The 15000-nt window shown below is 56.8% G+C and overlaps 1 protein-coding gene across 2 annotated transcripts in view; it reads right to left on the bottom strand.

Moving 5' to 3' along the window:
• RBM18 (RNA binding motif protein 18) overlaps window positions 1–15000 on the bottom strand; it is a 25332-nt gene that overhangs the window by 8466 nt on the left and 1866 nt on the right. For both annotated transcript variants that reach the window (XM_075579337.1, XM_075579338.1), the window contains exons 2-5: window positions 14387–14522; window positions 9049–9175; window positions 7745–7831; window positions 4173–4258 (exon numbers count right to left, since the gene is read on the bottom strand). In XM_075579337.1, the coding sequence (XP_075435452.1) occupies window positions 4173–4258; window positions 7745–7831; window positions 9049–9175; window positions 14387–14499 (413 nt within the window). In that variant the 5' untranslated portion in view covers window positions 14500–14522. The remainder of the gene's footprint in view (window positions 1–4172; window positions 4259–7744; window positions 7832–9048; window positions 9176–14386; window positions 14523–15000) is intronic.

Here is a 15000-nt window from a genome sequence, read left to right as displayed (position 1 = left end):
AGCAGCAGCGTTTAGGACAGATTGTAGGGGAGACAGGTGAGAGGCAGGGAGACAGGTGAGAGGCAGGAAGGCCAGACAGAAGGAGGTTACAGTAATCGAGACGGGAGAGAATGAGTGCCTGAGTCAGAGTTTTAGCAGTCGAGCAACAGAGGAAATGGCGATTCTTTGTGATATTGCGGAGGAAAAAGTGACAGGTTTTAGAAACATTTTGAATGTGAGAGGAGAATGTGAGAGAGGAGTCGAGTGTGACCCCCAGGCAGAGTGCTTGGGCTACTGGCTGAATGATAGTACTTCCAACAGTAATGTGGAAGGAGGTTGTAGGGTCAGGTTTGGGAGGAAGTATGAGGAGCTCGGTTTTTGCCATGTTAACTTTAAGTCGACGTAGGCCATCCAGGAAGATATAGCAGAGAGACATTCAGAAACTTTGGTCTGCACAGCAGGTGTAAGGTCAGGGGTTGAAAAGTAAATTTGAGTGTCGTCAGCATAGAGGTGATATTTAAACCCAAGAGATGTGATTAGGTCACCTAGAGAAAGTGTGTACAGAGAAAAGAGAAGAGGTCCCAGGACAGAGCCCTGGGGTACCCCCACAGAGAGATCCAAAGAGGAGGAAGTTTAGCAGAAGAGACACTGAAAGTACAATGGCAGAGGTAAGAGGAGATAAGGCAGAGTTGTAGTTCCTGACCAGGTTGTCAGGGTCTGGACCAGAACTGAGAGAGGAGAGAGAGGAACGTAAAGTGGACTCAAAAGCTGGTAGGTTAATAGAGCGCAGGTCTCTGCAGAAACGAGGGGTAGATGGGAGGTAGAGAAGGGGAGAAGCAAGAGAGTCAAAATGAGACGAGGTGATGGTCAGAGAGAGGTAAGCGGGAAAATGGAGAAACCAGAGAGAATTTTTTTTAGTGAAAACCAGATCTAAATAGTGGCCTCTGCATACGTTTCTTCTTCTAACCTCTGGAGACGCTGCATCACATCCCTGCCACCATATGTGACGGAGCGGCCTGTAGGCGAGGTCAGTTAAGAGTCCACACATGAATTTTAGAGTGAACCAAAATGTTGAGGGGTTTATTTCTCCACAAACAAAACATTGGGTACACTGTCCCTTTAAGGCAAAACATAAAGCATAAAAAGAAAGCCTACTCCACTTTGGACACTAAATAAACAGTACAAGCCCTATCTATCCGACTGGCTGGATAGGCCAGTTCCCAGTTCAAAATACATAACCTGTCAGGGAACAATGTATATGAAAGTCTTATTTTACTATGCTGGTCCGGCGTCTCTGGTTTCTCCAGGCAAACTTCAGATGCAGGCGTTGCAGTCCTGCTGCTCCCAGGAAGTCTCTTGTACTATTTCTGTGCAGGCTGCTCTGCGGTGTGGAGCTCTGGGTTCCAAGCTGTTCCCAGGCAAATCCCTCTGGTGAACGAGCCTGGATCCCTGCGGGCTGGAGCTCTGTTGTTGCTGGGTGCGAATCCCAGCTGGGTCACAGGCAATCATATGTGACCCTACTCTCTTACAAGGCATGAACAGGAACTCTAAGAGAGACTACAACAGGGACTCTGACAAGCAGTTACTTCCTGTCTTTCAAACCCTGTTCAATTAGTTCATTTCACACACCTCAGGCAGCAAACCTGACACTAGTGTGTAGTTTCCTGATCCTTGCAAAGGGAGTTAAGTCCTTCACTCCTTTTCACCGTCTCTCTGAGAAACGTTCAGTTATTGGTCCTGTCTCGGATGCAGTCTTTGAGGATTGGACCTGGGTCCCGCCTCCGTGACATGTCCCGTGACACAGTGGGTGACGCTCCTGTCTCCACTACACGTCAGCGTCGCATGACCAGAAACACTCGAGGAGTTAATGCTAACATTAATTATTCCACTGCTGCGATACACTCCGGCCCTGCCTATCAGTACACAGTCTACCTGCGATGATTCATTGCCTGCAGCGTTCCCATTGGCTCTCTGCGCTTTATATGCCAGCCAGCTCTTAGGCAAATTGGCTGAGCATAAACTTGTGTTTATGTATGAAGTGCTTGCCTCAAGCATCCTGCTGCCCTAATGTTGCTCGGTGCATTCTGCCTTGATCTCTTGTACCTTTTGACCTCAGCTTGTACCTGGACACCTACCTTCTCTGACCCCTGGACCTCGGCTACACACAACGACCATTCTGACCTCCCTAGTCCTGGACCCCAGCTGCGCACAACGACCATCCGACTTCTCCAATTCTAGACCACGGCGAGTATCACGACCATTCTGACCTCTCCTACCCTTACCCAGCTACGACTCTGCAATCCGGACGCGGTTGCGCGTTTGTTGGTCGGTGTATTCTAACATGCCAACCTCAGCCCTGCAGTCCCGTCCTGTTTGTGGTGAGCACTCGTTACACCGTCTCTGTAACCGGCTCTCTGAGAAACCTTCAGTTATTGCTCCTGTCTCGGACGCCGTCTCTGTAACTGTCCCTGAGGATGGACTTCTCAACATTAGGATATTCTCACTGTCTTTGTCCTCCTTTAGCCACCGCGTGACCTACAAATTCAAGTCCTAAAGTTCACCTTCATTCCCCGAGCCTGTGAGCTTCCTGTTTGAAGTTCTGAATGAATAGCACAGAAATCATTGCAATTTACCCTTTCCTGGCACAACATTCAGCCTGAGGCTATCAGACTTCACATGCCCTTCCATTTCCTCTCATGGACTCTAGGAAACACACCGCTCTTTTGATCCCCATGCTGTCCATCCATTCTACGCTGCTCTCCAATCGGCTGCCTGCTCCTTGGGATTGACAGGATCGGCACAAGCCCTGAAACACTCGTTTGTTTTTAGAAGCCAGGCTGATTACAAAGCTTTCAAATATCAGCCTTGCTGTTGGTAATTAATAAACCAACTGCATACAGATGAGCTCCAGGCAGTTTGAAGACTTGTGAGCTATAACCTCTTCCCCCGGATTCTTAAAATAAACTTGAAACAATTAAATGTCTGCTGGCCGTAAACACAATAAATACAGCCTGCTCCTAAGTGAGGTCTTTGTTAAGGAGTCAAGATGTATCCCCAGGAAGCCTTTAGTGAGGATACAAAAGCATTGTCCATATGTGGCAATCACGGGATGCCTCGTTGTAACACACACTGCGCTTTTGCAGCATCCAGATGAGGAGTGAGCAGCGATGCAGCATGTGCACCCAGTGCTGGAGAGTCCAGGACAGAGCAAACCTCTGAAACGCAACCTGCTGGCTGTGGGTGTAATATTATATAGTCATAAACGTTCTAGTGATGGAGAAGTGCAGATTCATTGCAGGTTGTGAAGGACAGAGCTTTCCGAACCACACGGGTCTCTTCTTCAAGTGTACTGTGGCATCAGCAAACATCTATATCCTAAAAGTGATGAGCAGAGATGGTGAGAAACGTTGTGGAGTGTTGTGAGGATGGGTAAGTGCGCGGGTACCAATGCAGAACTGCACACGTCAGACATTTTTTAGAGCCAAAGCTCTAGTGGAAGGGGCCCCCCCAATGAAAGGGGCCCCGCCCCCCCCAATGAAAGTGGCCCCTCAGGAATAGCCCCCCCCCCCCCTTTTTTTTTTAACATTCTAAAAGAAACGATCTATATTTATATATAATTTACAAATCCACCTTTCAGAGGAGCAGTGAGCATTACAGCCTGGGACCTCTTTGCACCTCTGAAGCGTACACGCACGCACCTCTGCGCCTGCACACGCCTGAATACGGGTCCTGATAACTTGTTTCGTTGGGCCTATGCTTTAGAGACTGCAGATGACGAGACTTTTGCCATCTCAAGCGGTTATGCACAATTGATGTGTTGGTCCATTAAAAGGAATCACAACCTGCAGAGTATGTTACTCTGGTAATTGACGCTAATTCTCTCGGCTCCCTGCAGTTTAGACCCCACCCCTCCGCATCGCTTTAGGATGTACGTTTCCTTCTAACTGCGCTGTAGCAGGAACCTTGAAGAAGAAACTATAAAAGGTTTGGAAAGCCCCACAATTACATCTCTGAAGCACGGTGCGCGATTCCCTAAAAGTCAACGCAACAAGTCTGAATATTGGCGTTTTAAAACCCTGTGGCTCGGGCACTTTGCGAGATGCGATACCTTTAATTGGACAGAAGGAGACGTCTCCTCGGAACACAGAGCACAGGATCACGTTACAACCTCCCGCTCCGGATCCGAGACTCACCTCAGGTTGGATTGAGTAGGTTCGGTGCTTGAAGAAGGTTCAAGACTAATCGGTAAAACTTTCTCACTCTTGTAATTGTCGTATCGCTGAAGGAATAAACAAAAACAAAAGAATTGTCTTTTTAATTAACCCTTTACGGCTTGATCCAGGAAACACTGGAAACAATATGATTAAGGGGATTTTGAGCTATAAACCAATAATAAAAAACATTAACATGACGTGAGATTGCATCTTTGAAGCAGGCGTTACATTTTCTCAAATTACTAGTCTTATTGCAATAATATAATTGCGACCAAAGTACTGAGCAAATGCCAGTTAGGTACAGTATGTGAGATATATAGATATAGATAGAGACACACACACACACACACACACACACACACACACACACACACACACACACACACACACACACACACACACACACACACACACACACGTTGTGACAAGCTTTTATAATTAGGTTCCTGACCTCACTTACTACAGAAGAAGAAGAATTGTGGACACAAAAGAATAGCTCTATGCTGTAAAATGATGCAGAGTTTTTCTATACACTGATCGTGAACATGCTGCGCTGTATAATAATGCAGAGTATCTCTATAACCCGATACTGTGATCCCTATGCTGTATAATAATGCGTGAGGCGTCACTGTCCTGTCACTGCCTGGAGATGCTGGGAGTGAGGTGTCGCTGCCTGGAGATGCTGGGAGGGGGGTGTCACTGCCTGGAGATGCTGGGAGGGGGGTGTCACTGCCTGGAGATGCTGGGAGGGGGGTGTCACTGCCTGGAGATGCTGGGAGGGGGGTGTCACTGCCAGGAGATGCTGGGAGGGGGGTGTCACTGCCTGGAGATGCTGGGAGGGGGGTGTCACTGCCTGGAGATGCTGGGAGTGAGGTGTCGCTGCCTGGAGATGCTGGGAGTGAGGTGTCGCTGCCTGGAGATGCTGGGAGTGAGGTGTCGCTGCCTGGAGATGCTGGGAGAGGGGTGTCACTGCCTGGAGATGCTGGGAGTGAGGTGTCACTGCCTGGAGATGCTGGGAGTGAGGTGTCGCTGCCTGGAGATGCTGGGAGTGAGGTGTCGCTGCCTGGAGATGCTGGGAGTGAGGTGTCGCTGCCTGGAGATGCTGGGAGTGAGGTGTCGCTGCCTGGAGATGCTGGGAGTGAGGTGTCGCTGCCTGGAGATGCTAGGAGTGAGGTGTCGCTGCCTGGAGATGCTGGGAGTGAGGTGTCGCTGCCTGGAGATGCTGGGAGTGAGGTGTCACTGCCTGGAGATGCTGGGAGAGAGGTGTCACTGCCTGGAGATGCTGGGAGAGAGGTGTCACTGCCTGGAGATGCTGGGAGTGAGGTGTCACTGCCTGGAGATGCTGGGAGGGGGGTGTCGCTGCCTGGAGATGCTGGGAGTGAGGTGTCACTGCCTGGAGATGCTGGGAGTGAGGTGTCGCTGCCTGGAGATGCTGGGAGTGAGGTGTCGCTGCCTGGAGATCCTGGGAGTGAGGTGTCGCTGCCTGGAGATCCTGGGAGTGAGGTGTCGCTGCCTGGAGATGCTGGGAGTGAGGTGTCGCTGCCTGGAGATGCTGGGAGTGAGGTGTCACTGCCTGGAGATGCTGGGAGTGAGGTGTCGCTGCCTGGAGATGCTGGGAGTGAGGTGTCAACGTCCTGTCGCTGCCTGGAGATGCTGGGAGTGAGGTGTCACTGTCCTGTCGCTGCCTGGAGATGCTGGGAGTGAGGTGTCACTGTCCTGTCACTGCCTGGAGATGCTGGGAGTGAGGTGTCACTGTCCTGTCACTGCCTGGAGATGCTGGGAGTGAGGTGTCACTGTCCTGTCACTGCCTGGAGATGCTGGGAGTGAGGTGTCACTGTCCTGTCACTGCCTGGAGATGCTGGGAGTGAGGTGTCACTGTCCCGTCACTGCCTGGAGATGCTGGGAGTGAGGTGTCACTGTCCCGTCACTGCCTGGAGATGCTGGGAGTGAGGTGTCACTGTCCCGTCACTGCCTGGAGATGCTGGGAGTGAGGCGTCACTGTCCTGTCACTGCCTGGAGATGCTGGGAGTGAGGTGTCACTGTCCTGTCACTGCCTGGAGATGCTGGGAGTGAGGCGTCACTGTCCTGTCACTGCCTGGAGATGCTGGGAGTGAGGTGTCACTGTCCCGTCACTGCCTGGAGATGCTGGGAGTGAGGTGCCACTGTCCTGTCACTGCCTGGAGATGCTGGGAGTGAGGTGTCACTGTCCCGTTACTGCCTGGAGATGCTGGGAGTGAGGTGTCACTGTCCTGTCACTGCCTGGAGATGCTGGGAGTGAGGTGTCACTGTCCTGTCACTGCCTGGAGATGCTGGGAGGGGGGTGTCACTGTCCTGTCACTGCCTGGAGATGCTGGGAGTGAGGTGCCACTGTCCTGTCACTGCCTGGAGATGCTGGGAGTGAGGTGTCAACGTCCTGTCACTGCCTGGAGATGCTGGGAGTGAGGTGTCACTGTCCCGTCACTGCCTGGAGATGCTGGGAGTGAGGTGTCACTGTCCTGTCACTGCCTGGAGATGCTGGGAATGAGGTGCCAACGTCCTAAATATAGACTTGAAACTGCAGCCCAATCTGAACAATGACACAATGGGAGGTTTTATAGTGCTGCTACCATGACAAAAATGGCTACAGTCGGACTGATATAATATAACTGCGAGGGAGGCCGGGCTGATATAATATAACTGCGAGGGGGGCCACGCTGATATAATATAACTGCGAGGGAGGCCGGGCTGATGTAATATAACTGCGAGGGGGGCCGGGCTGATGTAATATAACTGCGAGGGGGGCCGGGCTGATATAATATAACTGCAGGGGGCGGGGGGGCCGGGCTGATATAATATAACTGCGAGGGGGGCGGGCTCATATAATATAACTGCAAGGGGGGCCGGGCTGATATAATATAACTGTGAGGGGGGCCGGGCCGATATAATATAACTGCGAGGGGGCCGGGCTGATATAATATAACTGCAGGGGGGGCCGGGCTGATATAATATAACTGTGAGGGGGGCCAGGCTGATATAATATAACTGCGAGGGGGGCCAGGCTGATATAATATAACTGCGAGGGGGCCGCGCTGATATAATATAACTGCGGGAGGGGGGGCCGGGCTGATATAATATAACTGCGGGAGGGGGGGCCGTGCTGATATAATATAACTGCGAGGGGGGCCGGGCTGATATAATATAACTCCGGGAGGGGGGGCCGGGCTGATATAATATAACTGCGAGGGGGGCCGGGCTGATATAATATAACTGCAGGGGGGGCCAGGCTGATATAATATAACTGCGATGGGGGCTGATATAATATAACTGCGATGGGGGCCGGGCTGATATAATATAACTGCGATGGGGGCCGCGCTGATATAATATAATAATTGCGAGGGAGGCCGGGCTGATATAATATAATAACTGCGAGGGGGGCCGGGCTGATATAATATAATAACTGAGAGGGGGGCCACACTGATATAATATAATTGCGGGGGAGGCAGAGCTGAGATAATATAACTGCTCAGGTGCCTGTAGTTGTGTATTGAAAACACATGATGCTGGGTTTCTACCTTTATTTGTGCGTGTGCCCATCTGACCACCAGCTTTTTAGAAAGCGCCATCTTCCCGTTGAGACAATGAATGGCTTTTTCCGCTTCCTGTTGAAAACAAAATGAAACAAATAAATTCCTCCCTGGACTCGTGACTATAACATGAACACGCGTGTGACTATAAAATGAACATGCGTGTGACTATAACATGAAGACGCGTGTGACTATAACATGAACACGCAGGATCCTCACTGTACTCTGCTTATTCCTCAGCATCTCGTGCAGGATGTAGAGAAACGGCACAACGAATTCTAGCTTTACATTCGGCCTCCACAATCCTGCTCCCTGCCCCCTGCTCGCCACTGCCTGCCTCCGCTCCCCACTGCCTGCCTCCGCTCCCCACTGCCTGCCTCCGCTCCCCACTACCTGCCCCCGCGCCCCACTACCTGCACCCGCTCCCTGCGCTCTCCCCACTACCTGCGCCCGCTCCCTGCCCTCTCCCCACTACCTGCGCCCACTCCTGCTCCCTGTGCCCGCTCCCCTCAACCTGCGTCCGCTCCGTGCCCGCTCCCCACTACCTGCCCCCGCTCCCCACTACCTGCGACCGCTCCCTGTGCCCGCTCCCCTCAACCTGCGTCCGCTCTGTGCCCGCTCCCCACTACCTGTGCACTGCCCCCTGCGTTCGCTCCCTGCCCCGTGCCCTCTCCCCACAATCTGCGCCCGCTCCTCATGCCCCGCACCCCACTACCAGCGCCCACTCCCCACTACCTCGGCTCGCTCCCCACTACCTGCGACCGCTCCCTGTGCCCGCTCACCGCTCCCTGTGCCCGCTCACCGCTCCCTGTGCCCGCTCACCGCTCCCTGTGCCCGCTCACTGCCCCCTGCGCTCGCTCCCTGCCCCGTGCCCTCTCCCCACTATCTGCGCCCGCTCCTCGTGCCCTGCGCCCCACTACCAGTGCCCACTCCCCACTACCTCGGCTCGCTCCCCACTACCTGCACCCGCTTCCCGGTCCCTACGCCACCCGCTTCACGCTCCTTGCATCTGCTCCCTGCGCCCCATGTCCGCTCCCCACTACGTGCGCCTGCTCCCTGCACCACCCGCTTCCCACTCCCTGCCTCATAACTGTGCCCGCTCCCTGTGTCATAAATGGAACCACAAGTAAAGATGGCCGCCTCCTGGATCCAAGGAGAAAATCTGAATCTCAACCGTTCTCCCGTACACTTCACTTTGTGCATGTATAAAGAGATCTTCCACTCTGAGCACACGCTCTAACACGGAGCAAGCCCCTCTCTCAATACACGTTACACGCGAGTGATATCCTTACCGACTTCGTCTCAAAGTTCACAAAGCAGTATCCCCGGGGCTGCCCGTCCAGCGGCCCCGACTTGTGAAACAGGAAATCAAACTGCTTCACTTTCCCAAACTTCTGCAGGAGCTTTAGGAGATGGTACCTGAAGAAAAGCAAAAGCCGTCACACAAGATGCAACCTCCTCACTGCACAGACATGGCAGATCTGCAACACGGTGACCGCGCAAAGAACCGGCGTCACTGCCAGGCAGATCTGCAACACGGTGACCGCGCAAAGAACCGGCGTCACTGCCAGGCAGATCTGCAACACGGCGACCGCGCAAAGAACCGGCGTCACTGCCAGGCAGATCTGCAACACGGCGACCGCGCAAAGAACCGGCGTCACTGCCAGGCAGATCTGCAACACGGTGACCGCGCAAAGGAACCGGCGTCACTGCCAGGCAGATCTACAACACGGTGACCGCGCAAAGAACCGGCGTCACTGCCAGGCAGATCTGCAACACGGTGACCGCACAAAGAACCGGCGTCACTGCCAGGCAGATCTGCAACACGGTGACCGCGCAAAGAACCGGCGTCACTGCCAGGCAGATCTGCAACACGGCGACCGCGCAAAGAACCGGCGTCACTGCCAGGCAGATCTGCAACACGGTGACCGCACAAAGAACCGGCGTCACTGCCAGGCAGATCTGCAACACGGCGACCGCGCAAAGGAACCGGCGTCACTGCCAGGCAGATCTGCAACACGGTGACCGCGCAAAGGAACCGGCGTCACTGCCAGGCAGATCTACAACACGGTGACCGCGCAAAGAACCGGCGTCACTGCCAGGCAGATCTGCAACACAGTGACCGCACAAAGAACCGGCGTCACTGCCAGGCAGATCTGCAACACGGCGACCGCGCAAAGGAACCGGCGTCACTGCCAGGCAGATCTGCAACACGGTGACCGCGCAAAGGAACCGGCGTCACTGCCAGGCAGATCTGCAACACGGCGACCGCGCAAAGGAACCGGCGTCACTGCCAGGCAGATCTGCAACACGGTGACCGCGCAAAGGAACCGGCGTCACTGCCAGGCAGATCTGCAACACGGCGACCGCGCAAACGAACTGGCGTCACTGGCAGGCAGATCTGCAACACGGTGACCGCGCAAAGGAACCGGCGTCACTGCCAGGCAGATCTGCAACACGGTGACCGCGCAAAGAACCGGCGTCACTGCCAGGCAGATCTGCAACACGGCGACCGCGCAAAGGAACCGGCGTCACTGGCAGGCAGATCTGCAACACGGCGACCGCGCAAAGAACCGGCGTCACTGCCAGGCAGATCTGCAACACGGTGACCGCACAAAGAACCGGCGTCACTGCCAGGCAGATCTGCAACACGGTGAACGCACAAAGAACCGGCGTCACTGCCAGGCTGATCTGCAACACGGTGACCGCGCAAAGAACCGGCGTCACTGCCAGGCAGATCTGCAACACGGTGACCGCGCAAAGAACCGGCGTCACTGCCAGGCAGATCTGCAACACGGCGACCGCGCAAAGAACCGGCGTCACTGCCAGGCAGATCTGCAACACGGTGACCGCGCAAAGAACCGGCGTCACTGCCAGGCAGATCTGCAACACGGTGACCGCGCAAAGAACCGGCGTCACTGCCAGGCAGATCTGCAACACGGTGACCGCGCAAAGGAACCGGCGTCACTGCCGGCAGATCTGCAACACGGCGACCGCGCAAAGGAACCGGCGTCACTGCCAGGCAGATCTGCAACACGGTGACCGCGCAAAGGACCGGCGTCACTGCCAGGCAGATCTGCAACACGGTGACCGCGCAAAGAACCGGCGTCACTGCCAGGCAGATCTGCAACACGGCGACCGCGCAAAGGAACCGGCGTCACTGCCAGGCAGATCTGCAACACGGTGACCGCGCAAAGGAACCGGCGTCACTGCCAGGCTGATCTGCAACACGGTGACCGCGCAAAGGAACCGGCGTCACTGCCAGGCAGATCTGCAACACGGTGACCGCGCAAAGGAACCGGCGTCACTGCCAGGCAGATCTGCAACACGGTGACCGCGCAAAGGAACCGGCGTCACTGCCAGGCAGATCTGCAACACGGTGACCGCGCAAAGGAACCGGCGTCACTGCCAGGCAGATCTGCAACACGGCGACCGCGCAAAGAACCGGCGTCACTGCCAGGCAGATCTGCAACACGGTGACCGCGCAAAGAACCGGCGTCACTGCCAGGCAGATCTGCAACACGGCGACCGCGCAAAGAACCGGCGTCACTGCCAGGCAGATCTGCAACACGGCGACCGCGCAAAGAACCGGCGTCACTGCCAGGCAGATATGCAACACGGTGACCGCGCAAAGAACCGGAGTCACTGCCAGGCAGATCTGCAACACGGCGACCGTGCAAAGGAACCGGCGTCACTGCCAGGCAGATCTGCAACACGGTGACCGTGCAAAGGAACCGGCGTCACTGCCAGGCAGATCTGCAACACGGCGACCGCACAAAGAACCGGCGTCACTGCCAGGCAGATCTGCAACACGGCGACCGCGCAAAGGAACCGGCGTCACTGCCAGGCAGATCTGCAACACGGTGACCGCGCAAAGGAACCGGCGTCACTGCCAGGCAGATCTGCAACACGGTGACCGCGCAAAGAACCGGAGTCACTGCCAGGCAGATCTGCAACACGGCGACCGTGCAAAGGAACCGGCGTCACTGCAAGGCAGATCTGCAACACGGTGACCGCGCAAAGGAACCGGCGTCACTGCCAGGCAGATCTGCAACACGGTGACCGCGCAAAGAACCGGAGTCACTGCCAGGCAGATCTGCAACACGGTGACCGCGCAAAGAACCGGAGTCACTGCCAGGCAGATCTGCAACACGGCGACCGCGCAAAGGAACCGGCGTCACTGCCAGGCAGATCTGCAACACGGCGACCGCGCAAAGGAACCGGCGTCACTGCCAGGCAGATCTGCAACACGGTGACCGCGCAAAGGAACCGGCGTCACTGCCAGGCAGATCTGCAACACGGTGACCGCGCAAAGGAACTGGTGTCACTGCCAGGCAGATCTGCAACACGGTGACCGCGCAAAGGAACCGGCGTCACTGCCAGGCAGATCTGCAACACGGCGACCGCGCAAAGGAACTGGCGTCACTGCCAGGCAGATCTGCAACACGGCGACCGCGCAAAGGAACCGGCGTCACTGCCAGGCAGATCTGCAACACGGTGACCGCACAAAGGAACTGGCGTCACTGCCAGGCAGATCTGCAACACGGTGACCGCGCAAAGGAACCGGCGTCACTGCCAGGCAGATCTGCAACACGGTGACCGCACAAAGGTACTGGCGTCACTGCCAGGCAGATCTGCAACACGGCGACCGCGCAAAGGAACCGGCGTCACTGCCAGGCAGATCTGCAACACGGTGACCGCACAAAGGACCGGCGTCACTGCCAGGCAGATCTGCAACACGGTGACCGCGCAAAGGAACCGGCGTCACTGCCAGGCAGATCTGCAACACGGTGACCGCGCAAAGGACCGGCGTCACTGCCAGGCAGATCTGCAACACGGTGACCGCGCAAAGAACCGGCGTCACTGCCAGGCAGATCTGCAACACGGCGACCGCGCAAAGAACCGGCGTCACTGCCAGGCAGACGCTACAGACAGGGTATAGATGGAAGCGCAACACGGTAACGGAAATCCCCACAAGTTTATCCGTCTGCGAGAACGTTCCTTTAATGCACGTGCTGTTTGATATTAATTATCATTAATAATAAGTGCGTGGCTCTGCGCCGCAGGGAGGCCCGGCAGGGCGCGGCCCTGCGCGGCAGGGAGACCCGGCAGGGCGCGGCTCTGCGCCGCAGGGAGACCCGGCAGGGCGCGGCTCTGCGTGGCAGGGCGACCCGGCAGGGCGTGGCTCTGCGTGGCAGGGAGACCCGGCAGTGCGTGGCTCTGCGTGGCAGGGAGACCCGGCAGTGCGTGGCTCTGCGTGGCAGGGAGACCCGGCAGTGCGTGGCTCTGCGCGGCAGGGAGACCCGGCAGTGCGTGGCTCTGCGTGGCAGGGAGACCCGGCAGTGCGTGGCTCTGCGCCGCAGGGAGACCCGGCAGTGCGTGGCTCTGCGTGGCAGGGAGACCCGGCAGTGCGTGGCTCTGCGTGGCAGGGAGACCCGGCAGTGCGTGGCTCTGCGTGGCAGGGAGACCCGGCAGTGCGTGGCTCTGCGTGGCAGGTAGACCCGGCAGTGCGTGGCTCTGCGTGGCAGGGAGACCCAGCAGTGCGTGGCTCTGCGTGGCAGGGAGACCTGGCAGTGCGTGGCTCTGCGTGGCAGGGAGACCCGGCAGTGCGTGGCTCTGCGTGTCAGGGAGACCCGGCAGTGCGTGGCTCTGTGCCGCAGGTAGACCCGGCAGTGCGTGGCTCTGCGTGGCAGGGAGACCCGGCAGTGCGTGGCTCTGCGCTGCAGGGAGACCCGGCAGTGCGTGGCTCTGCGTGGCAGGGAGACCCGGCAGTGCGTGGCTCTGCGTGGCAGGGAGACCCGGCAGTGCGTGGCTCTGCGTGGCAGGGAGACCCGGCAGTGCGTGGCTCTGCGTGGCAGGGAGACCCGGCAGTGCGTGGCTCTGCGTGGCAGGGAGACCCGGCAGTGCGTGGCTCTGCGTGGCAGGGAGACCCGGCAGTGCGTGGCTCTGCGTGGCAGGGAGACACGGTAGTGCGTGGCTCTGCGTGGCAGGGAGACCCGGCAGGGCGTGGCTCTGCGTGGCAGGTAGACCCGGCAGTGCGTGGCTCTGCGTGGCAGGGAGACCCGGCAGTGCGAGGCTCTGCGCCGCAGGGAGACCCGGCAGTGCGTGGCTCTGCGTGGCAGGGAGACCCGGCAGTGCGTGGCTCTGCGTGGCAGGGAGACCCGGCAGTGCGTGGCTCTGCGTGGCAGGGAGACCCGGCAGAGCGTGGCTCTGCGTGGCAGGGAGACCCGGCAGGGCGTGGCTCTGCGTGGCAGGGAGACCCGGCAGGGCGCGGCTCTGCGTGGCAGGGAGACCCGGCAGTGCGTGGCTCTGCGTGGCAGGGAGACCCGGCAGTGCGTGGCAGGGAGACTCGGCAGTGCGTGGCTCTGCGCTGCAGGGAGACCCGGCAGTGCGTGGCTCTGCGTGGCAGGTAGACCCGGCAGTGCGTGGCTCTGCGCCGCAGGGAGACCCGGCAGTGCGTGGCTCTGCGTGGCAGGGAGACCCGGCAGTGCGTGGCTCTGCGTGGCAGGGAGACCCGGCAGGGCGTGGCTCTGCGTGGCAGGGAGACCCGGCAGGGCGTGGCTCTGCACGTCACTAATACAGAACCCCACACACCGTGATTCAGGTCCTGCTAGAAAAGTGATGACTTACTCTGTGATTTTAGGATCCAGATTCCCGATCCACAGGCGATGTCCGTCCTGCAGTGAGCCCTCGGACAGGATGGAGGCATTCTCCAGCGGGAGGGTCTTCACTTCTCCCTCCATCGATTTGTGCCTTAAATAAAGCTCTGACGGGAAGACAGGAGCAAATGGGACATTAAGGTGAAGTACTAAACGCGACTAAACCCTTCATTCCAGGGATCATGTGTGTGCTACACGATACTCATCTATAATAAGCCCACCTGTATGTGTCCCTAATACACAGTATAATGGTCCCTGCTGCTGCCCCTGGGATTATACACACTACATGCTGTGTCCCCAATCCCACTGCCCTCTAATGCAGCATCACACTTGGGTTCAGTCTTGGTGTGTAGTGGGTTTAAATGCAGCCATAATTTTGAGCTATGTTGTTCCAATCTGCTGCCTAAAGCAGTGGCGTCCAACCTTTTATTGGTTACGGAACCCTCAGAAAAATTGTAAGGAACCCCAACCCTCTCTAATAGCGCGTCTGAGATCAGATGCATTGTAAGGAACCCCGACCCTCTCTAATAGCGCGTTTGTAAATGTGAGGGAAAGGGGGGGGGGTGAGGGAGAGAGAGAGAGGGA

The sequence above is a fragment of the Ascaphus truei genome, chromosome 21 (genome assembly GCF_040206685.1).
Source record: "Ascaphus truei isolate aAscTru1 chromosome 21, aAscTru1.hap1, whole genome shotgun sequence".
Classification (NCBI taxonomy): Eukaryota; Metazoa; Chordata; class Amphibia; order Anura; family Ascaphidae; genus Ascaphus; species Ascaphus truei.
The sequence above is the reverse complement of the archived record's forward strand: the minus strand, read 5'-3'. Positions and strand labels throughout refer to the sequence as shown.